Raw genomic sequence first — 27,571 nt, forward strand, 5'->3', positions numbered from 1 at the left:
TAGACTGCTTGAATGAAAAACATGATATTAAAAGTCTCTATTAGAGATGAAAAAGAACAATGAACCAACCTGGGTGGCCTTTTCCAACTGCAGTTTAAGGTCTGTCAGTTCCATATTCGTATCATGTAGCTGTGTTTTCAGTTTTTCATTTTCAGCTAGAATTTGTTCATAAAGCTAGGACAAAAGATGGGGTAGAATTAGAGAAAAATTAATCTATTATTTGTGTCCAAACATTAGGATTTCATCCCAATAACTGTTCTCCTACGCTAAAGGAGAATTTAGTATCATATATTTATTATAAAAGTTTTTTAACACCCGAAATTACCTATGTTGGTACCTTGAGGCTGAAAATAATTCTCACATCAAATTATCCATATAAAAATTCTATGGTAGTATTATTTTTGTTTCCATGAATAGAAGAAAACTTGTCTGAGGAGCTGGGAGATATGTCATCTATAAAATGGGACAGAAAAATATTAAACCTTTTATACAACCTTTTAAAAGGTTGTTGGGAGGAAAATCGTTTGTTAATTTTTGGTATGGACCCGTGATTTCATTAGTATAGGAAATTCAGTGAGGAAAACACCTTCTACAAATACCCAGTGGCAGTCTGCTTTGAATGTGTATTTTGGGAGAACTGCCCAGGGCACTGAGAAGGTAAATGATTTGTTAAAATATTAATCCCCTCCCCAAAAAAACATTCTATGTCCAAGGTAGGACTTGAATTCAGGCCTTCTTGACTCCTAGGCTGGCTGTTTATACACTTAAACACACTGCTGTGTAAGCTCTCAAGTGCTAGAGAAATGTGAACTTCTTTATTAGGAACAGACTGAATTTGGATACATCTCTGTGCCTGTATGGGGCACCTAACACCTTCTGTCTTATATTATTAGTTTTCTGGATGACTGCTCTCTTACTAGCTACAACCTCCTAGCCGGAGGAATTTATATCTTTGAAAAAATACCTTCCATGCCACCTTACACAAATGTGCCTTCAGTAAATATTTCTTACGCAGCTTGTTTAAGCTTACTGATTATACAATATTAGAAAACTTAATGTAGCTGTGGGGGGCAGCTAGCTGACTCGGTGGATAGAGGACCATACCTGGAATCAGGAAGACTTATCTTCCCAAGTTCAAATCCAGCCTGAGATACTTACTTACATACTTAGTTGTGTGGCCCTGGGCAATTTGTTTTACTCTATTTGCCTCAGTTTCCTCATCGGTAAGATAAGTTGGAGAAGGAAATGGCAAACCACTCCAGCAACTTTGCCAAGAAAACCCCAAAGGCGTCATGAGTTCATGAAGAGTTGGACACCACTGAAAATGTAGCTGTGGAAGATCTCTGCCTTACCTAACCTCACCTCTTTGGATAATTTGTAGTACTGCTAGTAGGCTCAGGGGAAATATCTAATCACCAAAACATTCAAGTTCTCAGTTCCTTCATATTTGGTTTAGAATCCTATAGATTATTACTCAAAATTATTGCTTTCTGTTGAACACCCCCAAATTCCTTTACTACTTTTTCTTCTGATTCTGAACAGTTAATACTTAGGTAGCTCTGCACCATTCTTGTTCCAAGTGTCTCAGTTCCTTGACTCTTAAATTCCCTGGAAAAATCTAATATAATCCTTCATTAGTTGTCTCACTGTGGCAAAGATCTAAAGTCTACTTATGGTCAACACCACATAATCATAAACCTATTCGTCTTTGCCTTCTCATACCACCTACCATTAGGTGGAATTTAAGTCATTGGGGTAAGTATCAGAAACCCTGGTCTTGTCATTTAAAGAAAATACACGTCAATTTTTATGTTACATCCATTATGAATAGCCTTTATTAGAAGGCATTTTCTTAATTTGTGATCTTTGAGGAATAATATCAGAAGAGAAGAATCTTAATAGCAAAAGATGATTTGACTTTTCTTAAAAGATCAGATGCACTAAATACCTTTTTAAAGTCAGTTGAATCTTCTCTTTCTAGTCTGCTAGAGTAAAGTTTTCTTTCTTCCAAGTAACTGTAAGACCCAGATCGACTCAGCAAGGAATCACAACGCTCAGTGGATGATGTGGAACCTGTGTCATGTCTTCAGAAAAAAATATACTGACAAGTTAAAATTATGATGGCTACTGCTAATGTTATTACATAAAGATATATTTAATTCAAATGTATTCATGAACAAGGAGATCCACTAGATGAAAACCAACTTAGTAAGCCATGATAGCACAGAATATTCTAAAATGCCAACATTAAATCTTTGACTCTGAGCTATTAAAGTCATGGCCTCAATACAGAAATTAGCGTTTTTGAAAATTTTACTACTTGAAATAACCAATAAAGTTCAAATGCTTGCTTTTTTAAAAATTTCAAAACAAAAATTAAGCAATAAAACATTTAACTATATATATACATATACATATACATATATATATATATAAAACTCTCTATATATAAATGTATGTGCATCCTAGGAAGAATGCACTCCTAAATAACATTTTTATCATCCTATTTTGAATTCTGGTCATTTTTTAGATGAACTTTCTAGGTTAATCCAACTGAGTTAATCAAGCAGGATCTATAGTTGAGTTTGAGCTTTGTCTTACAGAATATTTCAGCAACCACTGACATCTGTTTTGGCAACTTTAAGTAAACTGTGTGAATAGAATAGTTTATTTCTTTTGGGATGTTGTTCAGACTAGAAGGATAAATGACTTTATAGAACAATTAGTCCAATCCCCTCATTTTTTAGATGAAGAACTATGAAAGAGGTTAAGTGATTTGTCTGAAGTTATAGATCTAGGTAATCGCAAAACCAGGACTAGAACCCAGGTCTCTAAGCATGAAGCAGTAAAAGTTATGAACAGCAGTCAGTCAGGTGACAAACATTTTCTTAAGCACCTGCTGTGTGCCAGGTACTATGATAAGTGCTCAGGATATAAAGAGGCAAAAACAGTTCCTGTCTTCAAGCAATTCACATTCTAACGGGGTAGACAACATGTAAATAACTAGGTAAATGTAATAAACACACACACACGATGGAAAGCAACCTCAGAGAGGAAAGCACTAGCAGCTAGGAAAGAGTGGCTTAACTTCTTTTGTGTCATGGACTCCTTGTCAAGTTTGGTTAAGCCTACAGACTTCTCAGTGTTTTTAAACGTATAAAATAAAACCTCTGGAATAACCAAAAAAACCCAAACCATTTATAACATAAATAAAATAATTAAAAAAGGGAATTGGAAAGAGCCTTCTGCAGAAGATGCCATCTGAGTGGTATGTTAAAGGAAGCTGACAGGTAAAGGGGGAACAGAGCAGGTAGAGGGGACAACTAGTGAAAAGGCACCATGTCAAGATCCAAAGTGTCATGGGCAGGTGTCACTGGATTGTAAAATAAATGTAAAAGCATTAAAGTGTAAGAAGACTAGAAACAGAAAACAGGGCAAGGGTGTGAAAGGCTTTACAACATGCTAATTTTATATTTTATATTTGACCCCAGAGGGAACCACTGGCCACGGTAGGGAGGAGAAATGTGCCAGGCCCATGTTTTAGGAAAATCACTTTGGCAGCTGAGTGGAGGAGGCATTAGAACATGAAGAACTATGAGGCAGGAAGACTAATTAGAAGTCTAGGACGGTAGTTTGTTTGAGTAGAGAGAAGGGGACAGGATGAGAAAAATCATGTGAATGCAGAAATGACAATGGATTATATATGTAAAGTAAATTTTAGTCAAGAGTCAGGGAATGACACCGAGGCTGTGGCCTGGGTAACTGGAGGAAGGGTGGGATCACTGATAGTAGAGAGTAGTATATACCTAGAGGGATATACAGGAAGAGAAAATGATCAATAGTGTCAAAAGCCAAAGGGGTGGGAATAGGGGTAATCAATAAAAATAAGAATTGAGAAGTCGTCACTGGATTTGGCAATTAAGAGAGATCCCCCACAACTTTGAAGTGGACAGTTTCAGATGAAGTTAGAAGCCAGAAAGCAGAGGGTTAAGAAAAGACTCAGAGGAGAGGAAGTGGATACATTACTTAGTCTAGATGGATTTCTTAAGTAGCTTAGGTGAGGTGAAGAGAATATTTACAACAATATTTCATGTGGAGGATAGAATCAAGGGAGGGGTTTTGTTCTGTGTTTGAAAGAAAGAGGGAGTCATCATCAGCAGGGAGAGAGAGCAGACAGGGAGTGATTAGAAGAGAAAGTCAGGATGATGGTGGCTTTGATAATAAAGGCAATCTGCTGTAGAAGATAAGGGATTATAGATGCATGTAGGGTAGCTAGGGGGCACAGTGGATAGAATATCATTAAGCCTGGAGGCAGGAAGACCTGAGTTCAAATGTGGCCTCAGACACTTACTAGTTGTATAACCCTGGGTAAGTCACTTAACCCTGTTTGTCTCAGTTTCCCCATATGTAAAATAAGCTGGAGAAGGAAATGGCAAACCACTCCACTATCTTTATCAAGGAAGTCCCAACAGGGGTCACAGTCAGAGATGAATTCAATGACTAATCAAGAACAACAACAGAGAGGTTGGTCTTGGCAAAGGGAAATGTCACTTCTTTATCTACAGACAGTTTCCTACATTTGCCTCATGTATATGACTTGCAGTAATGCTGCTGCAGCCCCAGGCTAGGGATCCTTCCCTCCAGGCACTGAAGCCAGCCTGAAGAGTCGTAGGGGGTTTGAGGCCCCAAAAAGCCCCGAGATGGGAGGGCAAGGTCTGTGGACCTTATACTATGCAAGAACTGGCTCAAAAAAGAAGTGACAAAAAATACCCATAGGGACAGTGTGAGATCTCTGGTTGATGTAAGATGAGGACAGAAGGAGAGGAGCACTTAGCAAATGGCTTCAATTTCTTCAGCGAAGTATGAGATAGAAAGCCTGGCTGAGAGGCTGAGAAGTGTTGTGAGAATTTGGGGCAGCAATGAGGTTTTTAAAAGTCATGGTATGGAGCAGGATTGTGAAGCAATAAGGGAAGAGATGATTTTTTTGCTGCAGTGAGGACTCAGTTGGGATTGGATGACATAAATTTATACATAATCTAATCAGCAAAGTTTCATGTTTTTTTCTTCAGTTCAGCAGTATGCGAAAGATACAGATGGCAGGAGTAATCTATAGTTTAGCAAGGTGTGATAAGCAACAGAACAAGGGTCAAAGCATTTTCTAAGAGGTAGTACTGAAAGAATTCAACAAAAATTAAGGAAAGAGAAGAAAGGGAGATTGATGGTGCCAGTACAAGGCTGATGTCCTAAAAAAGATAAGAAATAGAGAGAATAGAGGTCAGGATGAGGATGAAGAATAGGGTTGGGATCATAAGACACAGGGAAAAATGAAATGAAAACTGAATTGAACATCTAAGAAGGTTAGAAATATTAAATGTTTTAGTAATATTAACAAATAGCCTACTAGTTTCAGAAAAACTTACAATTGGTATAATTTTTGCGCTGTTTGTACAGACTTTCAAGCCTCCTGCACCTTTTGTACAATCAATGTAAGGTTTTTAAATGTCTACTTTATGAAAGCCTGGTGTACAAAAGGGCATGGACTTAAAACACTGCAAATCCAGGACCTCCTCTTAATGAGAATTCTTCTTCCCCCTCCTTCCCGAGGAAGCTTTGCTGTCCCTCATCTCCACTGTGAAAGGAGGTTCACTGGGTAACCTGCACCTGGCATGCAGGCCTGGACATCTAGAGGCTTTCAAGGTCTGGTATTGCTCTAGTAGCCTGAGAGTCAGCTCAGTGTAGGAAATAGTGCACTTAACTTACAGTTACACACACATGGTTTCAAGTTCTGCCTCTGACAATGTTTATCACAACCCCATATGCCAGAGCAACTCACTGGACCATCAACTGCAAAGAAGGTACCGACCTGAATTTCTTTATGTGAGAGTACATTATAGCAATTAAGTCACAGCCCCTTTCTATATTTTTTAAGACACGGGGAATGATATAATCACCTGGAATACTAAGCAGTTGGTAGTTTTACCCTATCTTTTACTAAGGGGCTCATCTCTGGATGGTCTTCAGGACACTAAGGACAGGATGGGAAAGCATAGATAAGCCAAAAGCTGCACTATTAGAGGAAATACCTATATCAATGAGATAAAAGACCCATTCAAGTACTGAATTATGTTGATTCTGGGACATTAGATGTTAAATAACTGGTTACAAAGACTACATAAAAAGGTCTGCTTTACAATGATCCTTTTTATGACACTACCCCAAGAAATGTACTACACCAACTACTGGGGATCTCTTTCACATAAAAATAAGCCATGGTTACAAAATAGACATTAGAGAATGAAGAGTAGCAAGTCTCGAAATAATCCAATGTTGTAATCCATTCCATGATCTCCTATACAATACAATACATGTAGAGGTTCCAGTGCTTCTTTTCCCAAATCATTTATAAGTAGGTCAAAGATACAATTTGATTTAGTTTATATGTCAATGCTACTTTAAAGTATATGACTTTATTATGAATGGAAAAGGTTCTTAATCAAAAAAAGGCTAGGAAAAGAAATTACAGAATATTATAGGATAAAATAATAATATTTCATTCTGTTTGAGGTCATCAACTGTTAGAAATTCTCTCAGGCTGGGCACTACTTTTAGTGGTCTCTCAATTTGACAGCATCCTTTCCAGATATTAATTTGTAATGATACAATGGAGTCTTCAAAGTACACACTAGGGAAAAAAATCTACCCAGTCCTTTATACCTGGAATGCATACCCTCCATCACACTCATTTCTTAGAATTCTTGTTTTCCCTTCAGTCTGAGCTCAGGTGCCTGTAGGAAGACTTTCCTAATTCTCTCATAGGTTTTTTCTCACTTCACATTATCGTGTACTTTTGTTTTACATGTTGCAACCTCCAAATTGAATAAAGGCTCCTTAAAGGAAGGGGAAGCTTTTGTCTTTTGTCTTTTTATTCTCAGTACTTAGCACTTCGTCTAGCATACATCACATGACTAATAAATATTAGACTGAAATGTATGGGTCATAGGAACATGCATGGCCAATGTAGGACTGTGTTCCAATACATTATAAATACATTAATTAACTGACTTATTGTTGTGCCAAGCCAACAAAATTAGATAAAATAAAATCCATTTGGAGGAACAAAAGGTATGGACTATCAAGAAAAAAATAAAGAAAAAAGTACAAGTGAAGGGGGACCTAGCACTGCCAAACCTACAAAGTAGTAGCGATCTTCAAAACTACTTGGTGTTGGTTAAAAAACAGAAAATCAGCTCCGCTGAAGAGACAAGAAAGACATGCAAATGAAATAATCATGCAATGTTTCATATACACAAGAACAAAAAGTGCTAGGGCAGATATATTTTTTTTTAACAAGAACTACTGGAAATCTAGAAAGCAGCGTGGCACAAAACAGGAATAGCTCAGCATGCTATAGTATACACCAAAATAACAACTAAAAGGTCTTATTATGGAAAAAAAAAAATAAAAGAACAGAAGCTGACCCTTTTCACAACTTGGATCAGAGGAAAAAAATAACAATCAAAGAAGGATAGGAGATGAAAAAAGAGAAAATAGCTTATATTGTATAAAAAATTAAAAAGAATTCACACGAACAAAATCAATGACAACAGAATAACAAGAGCTGGGGAAAAGGGAAACATTTTCACATAAAACATCTCTGATAAAAATCTGATATCTAAGTTATATAAGAAAACTGACACAAATATAAGAACTATTTCTTAATGAATTAAAGGATATAAACAATAATCAACATAACAAATATAAACTATCAATAAGTACACAAGAGAAATACAAACTAAAACAATTCTAAAAGTTTAACCTAATATGTACCAAATTGTCAGCTGTAAGTTCTTTTTAGGATATACTAGAAATTAACCGGTATAAAACACAAAAGTCAACAATAATTTTAAAAATAAAATACAAACAACATAGCTTTGTTAATTAAACATTACAGTATGGTACAATGGAAAGTGCACATGATTTGGAGGCAGAGGAGCTAGGTCTGAGCTGCTATTTATTACCCGTGTGACCCTGGGCAAGTCATAATATTGTAGAACACAACGTAACTCTCTTAAGATTCAAAGCTACAGACAAGTTGCTGGCCTGTACTGGTGAAGGAAATTTTCATGTAAAGAGCTCCTAATAAGCTTGGACCCATCTCTACCAACAAGCACACACATATACATACGTGTAATAAAAATATATATACAAATGTCTATTTTTTAAAGCATAACTTGCAAATGAATTATGACTGCTTACTACTAAAATAAATTCCAAGGGAATTTTACTTACAAAAAGAATCACCAGATCTATTTTTTTAAAGTTAGATTTTTCTATGGTGGGATTTTGTTTAAAGGAAACATTTTTTTATTGAAATATGTTCAAGAAAATCATTAAAAATGGGGGAAAAAAAGCAAGTATACACATGAAGCCAGGTTTTCTACATAAAAGATTTATCTTATCATATCAGTCTATGGACAAGCGCCTAGTGAATACTCTACCAGTACTTGATATATGCTGGAATGTAATATGTACTATGTACATATATACTACGGTGACAACCCTCAATATATAATAAATCTTGTAAAAGGACTTTATTTTAGCAGACGGCAAAGTCTGAAACTACAGCATTCTGAATGAAATGGCATAATAAAGATACTTCATATTATGTAGGGTTCCTTAAAATCCAGTCAGCCTAGTCAAAGATGTTAATACTGTCCTAAGGAGTGAGCTCCTAGCAACAGATCTCCAGTGTTTATTTAAAGTATTAAAGCCATAACTATCAGACCTTTCAATTATGTTAAACTGTGTTGCTGTTTTACGATCTAATTTAATGAACATATATTAAGTACCTACTATGTGTTAGGTACTGTGCGACACACTGGGACACAAATGAAACAGTGACTGCACTCAAGAGTTTTTACATTGTAAAAGGAGGAAACAGCACATCCTCTGACAAGTAAACTTTTTAAATGCATAAAAAATAATTTCCAGGGGTAAGGGCATGGATGTAAATGAAGGCAGCTTGTTACCAGTAGAATAGAAGTTCTGGAAGGCACAAAATGCAAGGGACAGGGATGTTGGAAAGATCAGGCTAACTGGGAATGACAGTAGAAATGGAATACTAGTGCAGGAAGAGAGTTTGGCCTAGGTGGCCTACCATTCAGAATCACAAGAATTTCTTCTGGTAGAACAAGAGGACAGTTTTAGATCATTATGTCTTTTAGTTTAACAAAAGTAATGTTAAAGGTAACCAACCTCTGAAAGGGGCAGTATATATGTATGAGCAGAAGAGATGTCTTATCTACTGCTATTATACTATACAATCTATACTGTTTCACCTATACTAGTATACTGTAGAAGTAACAAACCCAAAAGCAATCCCTTCTTTAGTCTCAAATGTCTAGTTTTTTTTTAACCCACAACTATTTGGTAATGGAATAGACAATTAACTTAAAATTTTAAATATTTGAACACATGAGTCAAATGGCTCTTATTTCTTAAAATGAAACACACACAAAACCATCATACGTACCTTGAAAATGAATCAGTCTAAAAAGAAGGGGAAAAAAAGGATTAATTTTTTTGCTTTCATTGGAAAATAAACTATAACATGGCAACAATCAAGTTAAGGCACCCAAGAAAAAAGGCAAACCATTTACTGGCAGTAGACTGACTTATCTGAACAACACATACAATTTTAACATTGTTTTGTTATAAATAAATAGCACGTGCTAAAATATACTGCCAGAGAGACAGCTTATGAAGGTAACTCATTAGGTGGCTTAAGACTTCAGGTTCTTAGGAGTCTTAATAAATTTTTATGTTTATATAGTTGAATATGCCAATGTTCACTATGGCGTATAAACTTTTAAGGCACAGTTTTGACTTGCTTCTAATTTCTTACTTTTAAAACAAATCAGAAGAACATTTTAATGATGTAGGTGACTTAATGATTAGCTCATAAATTCATGAAAGACTCAAGTATTACGCCAAAATTATCAGAGCAAAATATTTTAAGAGATAATAGATTCTGGGAAAATATCAACTATTTTCTATTACTTTTTTTGTTAAAGCAGCAAGATAAAAGAAGCTAACTCATGTGCATTCACAAAACATTTCGAAAATACTTAAGAGCAAAGAGACACTGATGAAAATTTATTGTTTGGAATTCAAACTAATATCTTGCAAAGTGTACTGCTAAATGGAAACAAGAACACAGGAAATCTGGAGTACAACTGCCCTCTCAAGGAGATGACAAGCTATGTAAATAATCTATTAACAAACATTTAGTAAGGGACTACTATGTCACACACTGCATATGGAAGTCAAAAGACCCAGCTTTGATTTAGGTCAGATATCTATGGGATCCTGAGCAAATTATTTTACTTTCTGTGAGATTTCCTTACCTGTAAGAGATATAAAATATAGATCTCTCAAGCTCAAGTTTAGAATCCTATGAAAGTATTTTGTATACAGCACCTATTATGTGCAGAATACTGTACTAGGTAGTACCCTATCTACATTCAGTGATTTGTAACTTAATTTACGAAGTATATAGTATCCAGTCCCATCCTTACCTTTCTAGCCTTATCCCACACTACCTTCCTTCACATAAACTATGTTTTAGCTAAAATGAATTCCTTTGCCATCACTTATATATATCTTTGTAGCTTATTAAATTAGTCTTTGTGGACAACATTCCTCATCATGAAATACCACTTCCATAGTCTTTCTACTGAAATGCTATCAACTTATCCTGAATATATGTTCAAACACCACCTACTCTAATACAATCCCCAAACCATTTATTAATCACGTACTATGTGCAAGATACTGTTGTGGGAGTTAAAGATACAAAGACAAAATGAAAAAGCAGTCCATGCCCACAAGAAGCACACATCCAAAGAGGGTTATGGAGAAGAAACTAACAAAATATACACCTTCTCTTCTCTTTTGTTTATGTTATTCAATGAAGCATTTCATGATTATACCATTGGAAATTCTCATTCTTCTCAGGTCTGAAATAGCACTCAAGCAAGTCATTATTCCCCATTATAATTACTGGTATAAATGTTGTATCTCCACACTAGGTCATTAACTTCTTGAGGACAGAGGATAACTAACTAATGCTTCTATGTCCTACTAGAGAGTGACAAAATAGTAAGCTTATAGCAGCACTGAAAAGTCGAATTTGGATGGTGATGCTGTTTACAAAAATAAAGGAGATATTTAGAGAAAATAATAATCATGGATTCAATGTTTTAAACATGGGTTTGAGTTGCCTTCAGTTAGAGTTTGGAAGTGTAAAACTGGGGCTTGAGAGAGAGCACAGGGGTGGAGGGACACATCTATAGACATATCTGGACTGTTACAGTTATGGTAGTAGATGAGATCCAGAGGAAGAGTGAAAGCCAGAGAAGGAATGGTAAGAGGTGTAGCAGGAGGAAGATTTGAGTAGTGTAGAGGAGCCAAGGAAAGACAGAGTGATAAGGAGGGTTAAGCACTAGAGAGGCTATGAAGGGTAGAGACTCAGAAAAAGTGATTGGACTTTTGGTATTAGGCAATCTACTTCTGGGAAAACAACTCTGGTGGAATACTTGGAAAGGAGCTTGAGGGGTACATAAATAAAGTTTAAGTGGCTAATGAAAATAAGTGTGACAAGTTTTGTTCATTTAAAACCATTTCCTTAGGATTTTAACAAGGTTCTAAATTCATCCATATTTTATTTTCTATCATATATACATACTCTTGAATATATATTGTTACGAGCAACAGAATAAAATTTATATGTTTTGATTTGAGAACCAAAAATTTCCTAACAGTTTAATATACATACAATATAATTTCATACATATAATAAATATAATTTCTTTTTCACTATTATAAATGGTAATCAGCCATTCAATGGATCACTACTAATGATCTTCTTCTGGCTTTAGTTAATAAAAAGAAAAAGAAATGAAGAGTGGAGGAAGAATAGGGAAAGAATTCTGACAGGTGGCACAAAACACCGCTTTTACTAATTCTTATTTGTAAGGGAAGCTAAATTACTATCTAGTAATTTAAAAAGACTTCTAAATCTAAAGTGCAACTCAAATCAAGTTTTCTTTTACCTTTGCAAGGTGTTTAGTAAAAAGCAGTAGCTTTTTTTCCTTAAGAGCAAAAAGTTAATCATACTTGTATCAGAACAGGAATTGTGCAGTGTTAAGAGGCAGTTAGTGTGAAAGGACTTAAGTTTTCTTATCTGTAAAAAGGAAGTGATTGGACTAGATCAGGCATTAGATTCAAACAGAAAAGTATCCCTGGGGGCAGCACACTCATTTCAAAAAAACTAATTAACATTATTTTTGTAGTACTTTATTTTTATTTATTTTGGTTAAACATTTCACAATTGCAGTATAATCTGATTTGGGATAGCTTTTGACACCTCTGGACTAGATGACCTCAAGGGCCCCCCTTTTAAATCTCAAGCTCCAATTTCACAATCTTATAAATGAATTAAGTTGCTGGATTTCTTTACATCTATAGTCAATTACAATGAAGGCTGAGTGCCCCTCCAGATTCCAAGGTCCAGTATTCTGTCCATCATGCCATGCTGCCTCTTAACAGACAAACTATAAGGATGACACTTTTTGTGGGTTAAGCCATATAAACTAAAAATTTTAATGGAAAATAATAGAAAATAGATTAAACAATATATATTCTTCACGCAGATATCATCTGGACTTCTCAAAATACAGTAGAATGATCTAAGACTTTTAAACATTTGACAAAATGTCATTTTCCTTTGTAGTTAACTAAATTCAACAAACGTTTTTCTAGACTTGGAATCGTGCTAGGCATTTTGGAAATACAAAGATGAGTTACAGCATGATTCCAGCCTAGAAAAAATTCAGTCAGGAAGGTTAAGGCAGTTGTACAGATATCAGCTACAATAAGTGTGACAGAAGAGGCAACAAAATACACTAGGAGCTTAGAGGAAGAGAGTAAATATCCATTATAATCAAAGATAAGAAGTGGGGGGAATCCAATAGATCAGCAAATATTTATTTAACAGTGGCAGACACTGGGGAGACAAAGGCAAAAACGAAACGGAACCTAACCTCCTCAAGGAGCTTTCATCAGAGATAATATGTATGTAAAAAGTATATGAAGAACACGTACAAACACACATATATACATGCATGTGTACATATGTACACACACAACACACATATATGTTAGTATTGGCAAGGAGGGCACTAAGAATTGGAGGAGAATCAGCAAAAGCTGAAAGTAGAAGGTGGCAATTAAAGGATCTTTAAAAGAGGTTATGAATTTGACAGGCACCAACAAACCTTGAGAAGGCTATCTATAATAGGTGTTTCTGATCTATTCCCATCATACCACAGAAACTGCTTTTTCCCAAATTACCAAATATTTCTGTATTGCCAAATTCAACAGACTGTTCTCAAACCTCAACCTTCTTGACCTGGTTTCAGCCTCCGACATTGCTGATAACCCCTTTCTCCTTGATACTCTAAGCTTTTGTGACAGTGTTCTCTCTGGGTTCTCCTCTTACTTCTCTGACCATTCCTTCTGTTTACTTTTCATTACCTGATAACTATGGGTGTCCCACAAGGCTCTATCCAAGGTCCTCATCTCTTTTTCCTCTATTTTATTTCACTTGGTGATTTTATCAGCTCCCATGGATTTAATTATCACCTCTATGCAGATGACTCTCAGATCTACTACACTAGCCTTAACCTCTCCTAATCTCTAACCATGCATCTCCAAATTAGATAGCATTATGTAAAGCTCTTCACAAACCTTAAAAAGTACTGCATTATTATGATTAAAATACAAATCTCATTTTGTACTTTTTTTTCCCTTAAAGCATGTGCTAAATTCAGGCAGATGGTTCTAAAAGTTGTTTCACTTGTTTGTATTTGCCTCCAAACATGTTTCTGTTCTCTTTCTGTGCATTTCTAAAACACTTCATTCAAGCCTTTTTTTCATTGTTCTCACTACCCACTTTGTTTCTCCTTTAGTAATTAAAAAAAAAAATCCTACTCATATATCAAGTTAGCATAATCATACAAAGTAGATCAATGTAATTTCCATGTCCAAAAATGTAGGTTTCATTTGCTGCCCCTAATCCAAAGAGAGATAATATGAACTCTGATTAATGCAATGACCAACCATAGGATCTACACCATCCACCTTCTCAGAGAGGTGATAAGACTCAAGGTGCAGAAAGTGACATTCCTTTTTGGACATGGCAACTGTATAAAACTATTCTGCCTGACAATGCTTATTTGTCTATTTTTTTCCCTCTCACATTTTTAATTGATCAGGGGAGTGTAAGGTGCAGAAGGAGGGTTAGTTATACATAATGGAAAAAAAATAGCCATTGGAATTCCTTAAATGTATAGGAAAAACTATAAAGCAGTAGTTATTAAAAGTTTGGTACTGATTAAAAAATATAGCCAATCAAGGGAAAAGCTTGGGTATACAGCATAGAAAGCAAACAAATCTACTACATTAATATGTGATAAAACTGAAGGCCTCAACTACTGGGGTAAGGACTCTACTTGACAAGAACTGTTGGGAAAACAAGACACTTGTGTGCTGAAATTAAATGTCGATATACAGAGGGGGGAAGAGTTCATGATCAAATGGGTTAGAAAGGATTAAAGAAGATAAAACACAGTTTTGATTACGTGAAATGTAAAAAGTTTACGCATGAACAAATGCAATGCAGCTAAGATGAGAAGAAAAAGTCACCTGGGAAAAATCACTGCAGAAAATTTCTGTTAAGAATTTCATTTTCAAGAAATACAAGGAAGTAATTCAAACTTTATAAAAGAACAAATGACAAATAGTTGAAAGATATATGTAAGCAGTTGTCAAAGGAAGAAATCCAATCTATCTATAGTCATACAAAAAAAGTACTTTAAATGCAAATTAGGGCAATTGTACTGTTGCCTTACACTCATCAGATCGGAAAAAAAAAAGAATTAGAGGGCGTGTAGAAAACAGACATATTAACTCACATGGTAGGGCTAGGAATTGGTCTGCTATAGGCAATTTGGAATTATGGCCCAAAGTTAATAAGCTGTAAGAGTAGTAACCACATTGTCTGACTCAGAAAAAAATCACTATGAGTACCATATCCTAAAGAATTAGAGAGAGAGAATCCATATATACAAACATATTTACAGCAAGTCTTCTTGTAGTGGAGAAGTACTGCAGGGCTTCCATCAATTGGTTCACCTCTGTGAGTTTCCATTTTCCATTTGGTTAATAACATGGCAATGTCTACATTACAGAGTTGTTGAGAAATAAATCCTTTTTTAAAATAAAATGTGTGTTTTCTCTTAAAAACACCTCAAATCCATTGTAATATTTAGTTTTAGTGTTACCAGGAAAATGGTAGCCTCTGGCTGCTTACTAACATGTCAAAACAAAATTAAAAAAACAAAAAACAAAAACTTTTCCTAAAGTCCCAGACTGGACATTTTGGCTAATAAAAGAGTCTTTTTTTGTTTGTTTGTTTCCTCATGCTCTGTCGGGGTACCTAAGAAGTTGAAAGTAGAGTTGCAGAGAAATGCTTATAATAAGTCACTGCTTTAAGTAACCTGTTAAGGCCTGGAAGATAGGCTTTGGTCAGTGTCAACTAACCCATCCAAGCAGTTGCCCAAGAGCTCTCAAAGGATAACACAACTTCCAAATGTGCTGTCCCATCAGAAACAACAAGAAGAGATTTGGAAAAGTTAGAGTTTAATAATGTAGATAAGGTAAATGTCTCCAGGACATAATTAACAGATATCTTCTGACTTTAAAGTTATTTTTAGGTTGAAGGCTGATAGTAACATCTTAGTCTCTCTGTAAAAACTCATTACTAATAATGTCTCTGTTAATTCTGATTTCTCTTCTGGGAGGAATAGGGAGGGAGGGTCTGCAACTGTGATCTAATTGGGAGAGAAGTCCAGGAGAAAGTCTAATAATAGTTTTTAAGTCTTTAAGAAGTGCTGAGGCATAAGGAGGCTAAGTTAGAGTCACACAACCGGGGCAGAATTTGAGCCTATATTTTCTTGATTTTATGGCCAGCTCTATAACCCACTATAGCTTACACTACCTCTCAACTCTAAATGTCACCTCAAAATTGACTAACACCTTATTCGAAATAAAAAATAAGGCTTCATAAAAACAGCTGGATAACAAAGTTGTATTATCTAAACCTATCTTTAGAATGCATTTTCAATTCAGAACGTAAAGAGAAACAAGAGGAAGATACTTTGTCAAACTTCTGATTTTTCTTCAAAAAAAAAAAAAAAATCATGCTAAGAATGAAAATACAAAGTCATGAGCCAGAGAGAATTTAATGAATTCATATTATTATATTTAACTGCAATGAAAAAGTTATATTAGCATATCATTTCTTCCCCAAAAGATATCTGAATAATGAAATTTACCTGAGTGTCTTTTTTATTTGAACTCTCTTCAGAATCAGACTGTTGTTCCTGTTCATTTTCATCACTCTGAAACAGATTTTTAATGTTTTTAGATAACTAAATTTAAAAATTATCAATAGCTGGCATGAAAGAATCTTAAGTCTTATTTAAAATTTCCTCTGAGAAAATTCTAACATGGAGTAAACAATTTTAAAACAGGAATTATTTTCTACCGTTTAAGCTTTATAGCATCCTAAAGTGTTTGTAATACTGACTAGAAGTCTAGGAGGAAAGAGTTATATAGGAATATAGCAAAACAGCTGGAATAAATATCAACAATGGTTAATGACAACTTTGGAGAGAAAGAGGTGACAAGCAAACGAGCGAAGGTAGATAAACATACTATAATTTGGTAGTAAAATAATCCTTTAATTCAGCAGTCAAGCACCACAGGCTTTGGCTGTTCAACGAGAGGCTGAATGGCTTCTTGTCAGTATATAACTCAGGATATTTATGCTTCAGATGGGCTGAAGTAGAAAACTCTTAAAATACTTTGGAATTCTATGAATTTTAGGAAGGAAAAATGGTAAGGGAAGTTGACTGAAATGAGTTTCATTTCCCACTTTGCTTTGTGAAACCTTGGGCAAGTCTTAGAAGCCCTCTGGACCTCAACTGATGCAGAATGAACCAAATGGATCAGAGAAATCAGCAGGGGAAACAACCCATGGGATACAGCTGTCTACACTGTTTTTCCCCCCTCCAATGTCTTAACAAGTTTCTTTCTCTTATATTGTGCTACATATGTTTAGGAATTTAGTTAGAAGGCCAACGAAGGTAGTTATTGCTGAAAGCAAAATATTTATTAAGACAATGCAGACTTGGAATTGAAAAGAAGTTTACAGATGAGTTTTATCTTACCTACTAGCAGAAGAAAGTATTCTCAATTTTTAAACTCAATACACTTACATAAAGAATATGGCCTCTGAAATTGGGGCTGTGTCTTGTACCTTCATTAAGTTGCTAAATAAATATTTGCATAAAGGAAATAGCCTTCTTAATATTATCAATGAAAAGTAAAACTAATAGTTGAGGGTCTATGAGAATGCAAAAATACTTAGGGTCATCAAAGTCTGGACTTAGGAATAATAGTGTGTAGATTCTGCGTCTTTTTGTCAGATGCCTGGGTCAAAGAGAATATTTTGAATTAACATCACCATTTTGTAGCTCTTATTTAGGGCAAAAGGAACACATCAAATATATTAATTTTGACAGGAGAATAAATTATTTTTACATGATCAGTTGTAGAGAATTTCTGACAAGGAAAACAAAAAAATCAATGTTTTATAGACTATACACTGGGGTTCAAATTACTGTTACAGAAATCTTCTTTGTAACACCATTTGGATCTTTCTTTTATGAATCTCCAAAATAAATGAGAGATACAAGTTAAGTCCTTATGTGCAAGAAAAACAAAATGGGCTAGTCTGGAGCTGTTAATATTTTAGCTTCTTATTCAAATAAACAACTCCTGACCTTAGGTACTACCAAAAGGCCAAGATGTATAGTAATTATTTTTGGACAAAGGAGTATGATGGTTTTTTTAAACAACTCTATGATAAAAACTATAGAGCCAGTTCAAAAGTGTATCTGACAAATCCTTTAGCTCCTTCAAGTGCAAAAAATATTAGTGAATAACAATGTGTAAGGCACTGTTATATATTACAGCACGTCACAATGAGTAAGATATGATCTTAACATTTAAGGAAATTTTGAAATCTAATCTATACACTTGGTAACATCTAAAGTACTTGAAAGGAGCCATTTCAGCAGCTTCTTCACTCACATCTTGTGTCCAGACTGGAACTCCAGTCGACCTTCGCTTTTCTCTTGGTCGTCGTCGTTCTCTTATTGATTTTGTTTGTGATTTATCTTCTCCTTCTTTTTCTTCCTCTTTTTTTTCACCATCTGCTAAAAACAAGTGACTAATACAGTGACCAGAATGTATTCTTTTCTTTCCAGCATCACAGTAATAATGAGGAGATGCATATAACAGAGTGCAATTAATCCTAGGTGTGAAAATATCTCCAGTTAGGGGCTAGCATGATTACCCTTGCTAACCATTACCTTTAAATATGTTTTCGTTCTCAAAACTATCAACATGGCCTGTCTGAAAGAGTAAGTTCTTATTTCAATTACTGAGAACATTACTTAACAATTCTATTACTAGGGAACTTAGGAATAAATTGTGTTTGCCTGGAAAAAGATATGCAATATTAAAGAAACAGAATAGTAGTACAGTCAAAATGCTGGAGTTAGAGCTAGAAACTTTGCTCTAGTTCCTCCACAAACTATTCTATAACAACCAGAACGAATTCTCAGTGGGGAAAGTCAAAAAAAAAAAAAATCACAGTGACTCAATTTTTCAGCCCAGGGGAAATTAGAAAGATGATAAGAGAGATCTGTAGACACTGGTATATAATGGTAATTTAAATGGGAAGATCTTTCCCATCCATTAGTAGGCTCATGTGACCTGCCTGGGTCACATGGAAGTCTGAGTCACATGGAATCTATGGTGGGAAGAGTCTGCTGAACAGGTAGAGCAGGAAATTAGTCACAGCTGGGAAAGAGAGAGCAGGCAGCAATTAGTGTGAATGGGGGAGCTTGTTTGTGGTTTTGTTTAAGGGAGTCTCTGATGTGTTTGATGGAGCTGGTTTGTGGGAAGCCTAACAGAGAGAAGGCTTGGGGATGGCAGTGTACCCTGCATTGTTATTGTGTACAGATTTCTTTGTTGCTATGATGGATTCAGTTTTCTGGTGTAGGGATTCAGCTTTCTGGTATTTGAATAAATGTTTTGGTTCTGTCTTTCATATGGAGAGTCTGTTATATTTTGTGATTCAGAACTGTGCTGGCATATTCAAGGCCAATGTAGGCACTGTAAATATGGCATTGGCGCTAGATGGGGTGTGGGATGGCCAGAAGTACAGCACAATGTTAACCCAGTGCTCAGGGATGCAAAGGGGACAAAACACCTAGGCTGAAAGAGGCCCCAGGGGAACAGGTGCCATCTAGCAGCTCTGTTGCTCATTAGTTCTCAGTCACAGTTCCAGGGTGGTGAGGAAGGAGGGGCCCTACCTGTGTAAGGACCAAGGAACATGTTCCAGAAACATAGCTATATGGCTCTGACACCAAGAGCAGACAGAGGAATTAGGCCTAATCTTTAGTCCCTTATATAAGCCAGCAGTGGATTACAGGGCAGGATGCCAAAACTAAGGGAAAATTAGCAGTTTAGTCACTCTGAACCTGAGTGGGCTAACTGTCTGTGATGCAATTCACCAGCAGTTTACAGAAACTCACACAAGCCTAGGGACCCAAAATGGGTCAAAAATTTGAAGAGTGCAGATACGGAGGGTAGTGAACAGACTTCTTCCCACATCACACCACTTTGGAAGCCCAGAAAAAATACAGATCCCCAAAAGAAGCTATAAAAGCAGCAGAAATACATAAAAGACAGAAGCTCAGGCCCATTATTCTCCCCCATCACCCTAAGAAGCAGGCATAGAGCTCAACACTGATATAAAACCCGAAGTCAAGAAGTAGGCTAGAAAAACAAATAAATAAAGAACCTGACCATAAAAGGCTACCATGGTGACAAGGAAGCTCAAGACACAAACACAGAAGAATACCAGACATGAAAACATCTACAAGCAAAGCCTCAAAAAAAAAAAAATGCAAATTGGACACAAGGCCAACAAAATTTCCAAGAAGAGCTAAAAAAAGATTAAAAGGGGGGAGGGTGAATTTAAAAATCAAATAAGAGCAGTAGTAGAAAAACTGAGATATGAAATGAGAACAATGTAACACATTATGAAAAGAAAATTAACAACTTGGTATAAAAGAGGCACAAAAATACTGAAGAAAATAACCTCTTAAAAATTAGAAATTGCTAAGAGGAAGCTAATAACTATAAGAGACATCAAAAAACAATACATATTTCATAAGAAAAAGAACTAATCTGGAAAAAAAAGATTGAGGGGAGCTAGTTTAAGAATCATCAGACTATCCAAAAATCATAAGAAAAAAAAAAAGAGTGTAGGGATCTTAGTTCAAGATATTATGAAGGAAAATTACTCACATGAGATGGGAGCATAGTGGGCAAAATAGAAACTGAAAGAATCTACCAGTCACTTCAAAGAAATCCCCCCCATAACTCCTTGCCAACAAAAGAAAAAAACTCCCAGGAATATTAGAGCCAAAGTCAAGAACTTGAAGTTTACGGAGAAAATGGTACAAGGAGCCAGAAAGAAAGAATTCAAACACTGTAGAGCCACAGTTAGGATTACATAAGACTTAGCAGATACACAATAAAAAAAAAGGGCTTGGAATATGACATTCCAGAAGGCAAAGGAGAGATGATTACAACCAAGGATACCCTACCCAACAAAACTGAGCAAAATATAATGGGGAGAAATGGACATTAATGAAATAGAGAACCATCAAGCATTTCTAATGAAAAGGCCAGAGCTGAACATAAAGTCTGACATTCAAACACAAGATTCAAATGATCATAAAAAGGTAAAGATGAGTGAGAAATCATAAGAGACTAAACAAGGTTAAACTGTTTATATCCCTCTATGGGAAGATAATAAATACATGTATGCAACATGAGATACCACTCAGAACTCTGTCATCATCACTAGAGCTGCAAGAGGGAGAGACAGAGGGCATGAGTGTGAGTCTATTATGTAGATATGATCTCAAAAGAATAATGTAAGAGTAAGAAAAGGATGTCCTGGGAGTGGAGTAAAGAGGCAGGAATAGGGAAAATAATCTCAAATAAGTGGGGCACCAAGGAAGAGTTTATACAATGGAGGGGAGAATGGGAGTGGGAGAGGCGTGAGAAAACAATTAAACCTCACTCTCTTCTGAACTGGGTTCAAGGAAAGAAGAACATACATACGTAAGTAGATGGGTAAAATTCATTTTATTCAATCACGAAGTAGGAGGAAAGGGGGCTAACCTAGTGTTTGATAAACCCAAAGACTTCAGCTGTTGGGGCAGAAAAACATCTGACAAAACCTGTTGAGAAACCTAGAAATAATCTGGTCGAAAATGGACATAGACTAATAACGCACTCACATTGTATACCAAAAAAAAAAAAAAAAATCCAACAAAAAACCTCTCAAAATGGGTTCATGATTTAGATATAAAGCATTATTTATGCAAAATGGAAGAAATTGTCTATCACAAGTATGGGCAGATGAAGGGTTTATGACTCAACAAGAGATAAATAGGTTCATGGGAGGTAAACTTGAGCATTCTGATCACATAAAAGTAAAGTTTTTACAAAGACAAGACCAATGCAGCCAAAATTACAAGAAAAGCAGGAAACTGGGAAAAAAAAATTTACAGCAAGATTCTCTGATAAAGATCTCTTTTCTCTAATATACAGGGAAATGAATCAGGTTTATAAAAATAAGAGACATTCCTCAATTGATAAATGGTCTCAGTAGTTTTCAAATGAAGAAATCAAAGCTATCAACAGTGATATGAAAAAATGCTTCAAGTCACCAATAATTAGAAAAACGCAAATTAAAACAACTCCAAGCAACCACCTCACAGTCATTAGATTGGCTACAATGATTGAAAAAGAAATTGACAAATGTGGGAAAGGATGTGGGGAAAATAGTTTTGACCAGATATTAGGTCTAAACCTCAAAGATATAAAAGGAAAGTAATCCATATATGCAAAAACAGTTAGAGATCTTTTTGTTCTAGTAAAGAACTGGAAACTGAGGGGATGGCCATTGATTACGGAACTGCCTAGCAAGTTATGGTATGAATGTAATAGAATACTACTGTGCTATAATAAATGATTTTCATATAATAAATATATATATTTATATATTATTATATATGTATATATATTATTATATATGTATATATATTATATATACATATAATAAAAGATTTTCAGACAAATCTGGGATGATACATATGAATTAATACAAAATAGAATGAGCAGAACTAAGAGAATAATAGAGTAACAGCAATATTGTAAAGATAATCAACTTTTGAAGAAATTAGTAACCTTGATCAACACAATATCATGCTATAATTCCAAAGACCTCATAAAGAAAATTTCGATTCCCCTCCACAGACAGAATGGATGAACTCAGGTATATACTGAAGCGTGTTTTTTTTCACTTTCTTTTCTTTCTTTCTTTCTGTTACATGATATGGCTAATATGGTAATGTTTTGCATAATTTCACATGTGTAATTGATATCATATTGCTTGCCTTCTCAGTGGATGGGGAGTGGCTGAAGAGAGGGAGATAATTTAGAATTCAAAATTAAAAAAAAAACATGAAGGCAGAATTTAGACAAGTGGACAATCAAATTTTTTTTTCATCGGAAGGCTGAAAGTTGAGGCTGGCTGAATACCCCTAGGAGATACTATAGAAAAAACTTATAATTCAGGGACAAGTTGGAATAGATGATCTTTGTGGTCCCATCTAAGACTGTATGCACTTGTTCAGTCTCCACTTTCAAAGGTCTATAGAAAAGGTGGTATTCTTTTTTTAATTTTTGTTTAGTTTATATTTCCTCAATTACATGTAAAAACAATTTTTAACATTTCTTCTTTAAAACTTTGACTTCCAAATTCTCTCCCTTCCTCCCTCCCCACCATACCTCATTGAGAAGACAAGTAATTTGATACAGGTTATATGTGTAGTCGTGCAAAACATATTTCCATATTAGTCATGTTGTGAAAGAAAACATAACCCACCCCCCCCCCCTTCCAAAAAAAACCTCAGGAAAAGTAAAGCAAGTAAAAAAAAAGTCTGCTTCAGTCTGTATTCACACACTACCAGTTCTTTGTTTTGGGATAGATAGCATTTTTCATCAAAGGCCTTCAGAATTGTCTTGGGTCATTGTATTGCTGAGAATAGTTAAGTCATTCACAGCTTGATCATCTTACAGTATCGCTGTTAGTTTGTACACAGTACATTTCACTCTGCATCAACTCATGTAAGTCTTTCAAGGTTTTTCTGAGAGCATCCTGCTCATCATTTCTTATAGCACAATAGTATTCCATTACAATCACATACGACAATGTGTTCAGTCATTCTCTAATTCATGGGCATTCCTTCAATTTCCAATTCTTTGCCACCACAAAAGAGCTGCTATAAATATTTTGGTACATATAGGTCAAAAAGGTGGTATTTCTCTGACCAGTTGTACTGTTTATTTAAAAAGGTCATCTGAATTCATTATGTAGTATTTTTCCAAGGGGGTAAGGAACTACAAAAGGAAAACAATTCAAGTAAGGAAATGCCTTCTTACCTCTTTCATTCTCTTTTGTTAAACCTCTGGAATAAGCAGATGTTATACCTATGAGACTATTTGGCCTGTTTAACTGACTTGGAGTATAGAGAGAACTGCTGATGGTGGAAAGTGAAGATGATGGTGTAGTTGAACTTGAGGTTGACACTGGTCTATAACGCTGATAGGGCTATTGAATAGAAAATTTTAAAAAAATATAAGCAATCATTATATTTCACTTTAAGGAAAGCTAATCATCATTTGAGTGTTATTATAAAAATCATTCAAAGTTCCCAATTAGAGCCTTTATTTCAAGAAAAATTACTCATTACCTCATCATATGTCCTAGAGTATTTTTGTTTATAGTCATCTTCTCGGGAAGTGTCTGACTCCTTTTTGTCTTCCTGCTTTTCTTTGTCTTGTTTTTCTTTTTCTTCTTTCTCTTTTTCTTCACTTTCTTGTTCTCTGGTTCGAGTAGATCGACTTCTCCCTATAGTTTTCTCTGCTTCCTGAAGATCAGTCAATGTCACTCCCTGTCGGCAAAAAAGATAAACTAAGCTATAATATATACCTTCCATTCCACTGACAAAAGTCACTTCACAGACACACAAGTGTGTACACACGCTGACAAAAGCAGATCCCCAGAATAAAGTAACTGATAAGAAAGTAGTGTGCGTGAATTAAAAAAGTAAAGTCCATTTAGAATAGGCTTTGAAATTGAGGAAAAGTTTATTCTCCCAGTCATTCTGTCATTCAATGAACCAATCAAATATTGAGCAAAAGAGTTGGCAAGATGCTGAGGGATACGAGGAAGAAGTGGTTCTTGTCCTGAAAAAATATATAACCTAGTTCAGGAGAGGTGGCATATACACATTTATAAAACAAATATAAAAACAAAAAACTAAGAATGAAAAATGCTTCTATTTTGGTTCATTTCTGAATATGGGCTGCATCCTTCTAAGACTAAATGTTTTTGAAAGGAAACTGAGTCTGTGTTTAATATGTAGGTATGCATTTAAGAAGTGGTAATGCACACTGAATGAGTCTGATTTGGCTGTAGCACAAGGTTCTAACAGGGGAAGACAGGTACAATGGCAAGTTAAATCAGATTGGGAAGGGTCATATGTCTGATTAAAAAAAAGTGGACCTCAGTCCAACATTGGGAAAGGAAGGAACGAGTGGTGGAAGAATATGGCTATTACAATGGCAAATTTATTTAAAAATGTTAAAAAGAAACACAACTTGGTCATGACAATATATTAAGGACACACAAATTCCTCCTTTCCTCTCCAGAGCTAGGACCAAGATGTTCCCTAAAAAGAAATGTGCAATGAGGTCTTCTGAAAGAGAAGTATTTTTAAAGTGAATTATCTTTCAAATTAATGCTAATGGAAACAATCCCTTTGATTATTCCTCTTTCACAATACTAATGGATAGTTAACTCTTTGTAAGTGAGTCACTGTTAGAAATATTCTATTAATTCTTTATTGAAGTAGGCCTGGAGATCCTAGGTGAGATTAAAAAAAAATCATACATTTATAGATAAAAGGTATATACTGTAAAAATTCTCTAGATGGAAAAATTACACAAGGCCCTTAGTCTGCCATACTTATTACTGATTCATATGGCAGTTTTCAACTCCAGTTAAGTGCTCCTGAATAATGTATATCTAAATATCTTCTAAAATATAGAGGCAGGCAAACTTCATAATAAAGTAGTATGCCAAGCTCCTCACCCTTTTCCTTTTAGCATTCCAAGGACAGTGCTCACAGCCTGTCCGCAACCCTGAGAAAGGTAGGGAAAGATTCTCCTGGCAGGTGGTGAGCACTGGTTTTCCAAAGTGACTAGGAAGGACCTGCAGAGGTGATGGGACAGGGGAGAGACCTGCACAACACTGAAAGACCAACCAGCATTTCTGAAGTACCTACACACCAGATACTCTCCCCAAAGGACACAATCCCTACTCTCAAGGAGTTTACATTCTAGTGGCTTGTGTCTGGCATTTGCATCACAGGTTCCTGATATCTCATTCAGAAAACAAGATTTGCTTTTATACTATAGGGAAAGTATTTTGTGAATTTGATCTCAATAACAGAAATACGTCTGAAAAATAAAAATAAGCATTTTTGACAGGATGATGCCAATAATCACTCTAATACGAACACAAATAAGCCTTTAATTTTTTTTCATTGCTGTGTAACATTTCTAAGGATAAGGAAGTCTTATGATGATGATGACTCCAAACTTCCATTTAAGAAGAGAGCTAGCTCAGAGACTGCCCCACGTGGGTTACCTTACCCTTACCTTCTCCACTCCCCATGCCACCAGTCTTCCTTTTGTGTTGTTTTTTAGACTGTGAATTAGAGAGCAAGGACTATCTTTTTTGATATTTGTATTCCCAGCCACCTGGCACCTAGTGGGCACTTAAATATTTAGTGACTGAACGATGACACTTATATATCTCTTTTAGGCTTTTAAAGTCCCTGAAGTCAACACTGCGGGTAGGATCCCTTCATCTTACAAATTAAGAAACTGAAGCTAGAAAAGGTGACGTGATCTGACTGTAGTCACGTGAAGCTGGAACTGAAGCCAGGCCTTTATGATCTGAGCTCCAGAAGTCTATTCAATGTGCTTACATATTTACATCAATGAAATTGAAGTCAAATGAATGAGTTCAAAATAAACATTATTGATCTTTTGCTTCATGTTTTTTATTTCAATGTAATAGGTAGGATGGGGCAGTGGACTTAGAAGGGAAAGCTTTGGAATGAGGCTCCCATTCCACCTCTCTTAGTACCCCCAGGAATTTCCTAAGGCTAAGCTGTGGTTTTGAATTGGCAGACAGTGCTTCAAATACCAGACTACTTGTGCCACTTTAATGAAATTCTAGGTGTTATTACATATGTATGTATCTATCTCCTACCCCCCATCCCTGGGCAAAGTTCAATGTATTTACACATTTAGTACATCAAGCATACCTGGGTTGATCTTCTAGACTGTCTTGCTTGTCTTGATCGTGCTTTTCTTTGGGATTCAGACTCTTCGTCTCTAACTGGAGTGAGGTATGATCTACAGTCAAAAATAAAAATCATTAGTCAGATATCTAACATGTTAAAGAAAACATGGAATGTTATTGAGTGGGAATGAAATGTTCACTTTTTCATTAAAAAAATGTTGCTGAGAAAATTCCTTAGAAACTTGTATGTTCTACAAAATAAAAAAATTTGGTGTCAATTTATAACAACATTAATTTTTGAAACATGTTCCTTTTTGAATGTGAAAGCTAAAGCTTGTCGTTTTTGTTTTTATGCTTCAGATACCATTCTGGAAGTTGGAGATCAGTTCCACATGAGAACCAAATCTCTAGTCAATTATATTCTCTTAGGTTTCCCTTGCTTAATAATTCCTCTCCCCTCAAATTTTGAGGAAGACTGATTCTGGGGAAGAGAAAAACATTCCATAAACTAAAATTTGACATAGTGAGAAAGCTCAGTAAATAGATATCATGAGAAAAGGCAAGCTCTTTTTTTCTTTAAAGAAATGACGGACAATGAGTGTGCAACACTGGATATACAGCCAGGTAATGTGTTCATTAGTTTTAATGAACTACTACTCCCTACCCTGCACACCATCATCTTAATTCTGTGTTTTACAAGGGATGGCTCACTAGGAGGGACAGGGGAGAAGGATACATTCACAAATGAAGGTGATATTAAAAAAATGAAAAAAATGTTTACAAAGTAAATGTTCCTTATTATTTCCTACTTACTAAGATAGTGATTTTCTGCACTGTAAGTAGAGAGCACATCTT

At 35.4% G+C, this 27,571-nt stretch overlaps 1 protein-coding gene across 13 annotated transcripts in view; it reads right to left on the reverse strand.

Annotated features, from left to right (window-relative positions):
• The window catches only part of PPP1R12A (protein phosphatase 1 regulatory subunit 12A), a 175,193-nt gene that overhangs the window by 10,566 nt on the left and 137,056 nt on the right, over positions 1–27,571 (reverse strand). For 10 of the 13 annotated variants that reach the window (XM_072655464.1, XM_072655459.1, XM_072655463.1 and 7 more), the window contains 8 exons: positions 26,739–26,829; positions 24,093–24,293; positions 23,782–23,950; positions 18,280–18,404; positions 16,458–16,523; positions 9,533–9,549; positions 1,949–2,084; positions 70–174 (listed from right to left, as the gene is read on the reverse strand). In XM_072655464.1, coding sequence (XP_072511565.1) covers positions 70–174; positions 1,949–2,084; positions 9,533–9,549; positions 16,458–16,523; positions 18,280–18,404; positions 23,782–23,950; positions 24,093–24,293; positions 26,739–26,829 — 910 coding nt within the window. The remainder of the gene's footprint in view (positions 1–69; positions 175–1,948; positions 2,085–9,532; positions 9,550–16,457; positions 16,524–18,279; positions 18,405–23,781; positions 23,951–24,092; positions 24,294–26,738; positions 26,830–27,571) is intronic. The other 3 variants (XM_072655457.1, XM_072655469.1, XM_072655461.1) reach the window with 1 other exon arrangement.

Source organism: Notamacropus eugenii, chromosome 3 (assembly GCF_028372415.1).
Source record: "Notamacropus eugenii isolate mMacEug1 chromosome 3, mMacEug1.pri_v2, whole genome shotgun sequence".
Classification (NCBI taxonomy): Eukaryota; Metazoa; Chordata; class Mammalia; order Diprotodontia; family Macropodidae; genus Notamacropus; species Notamacropus eugenii.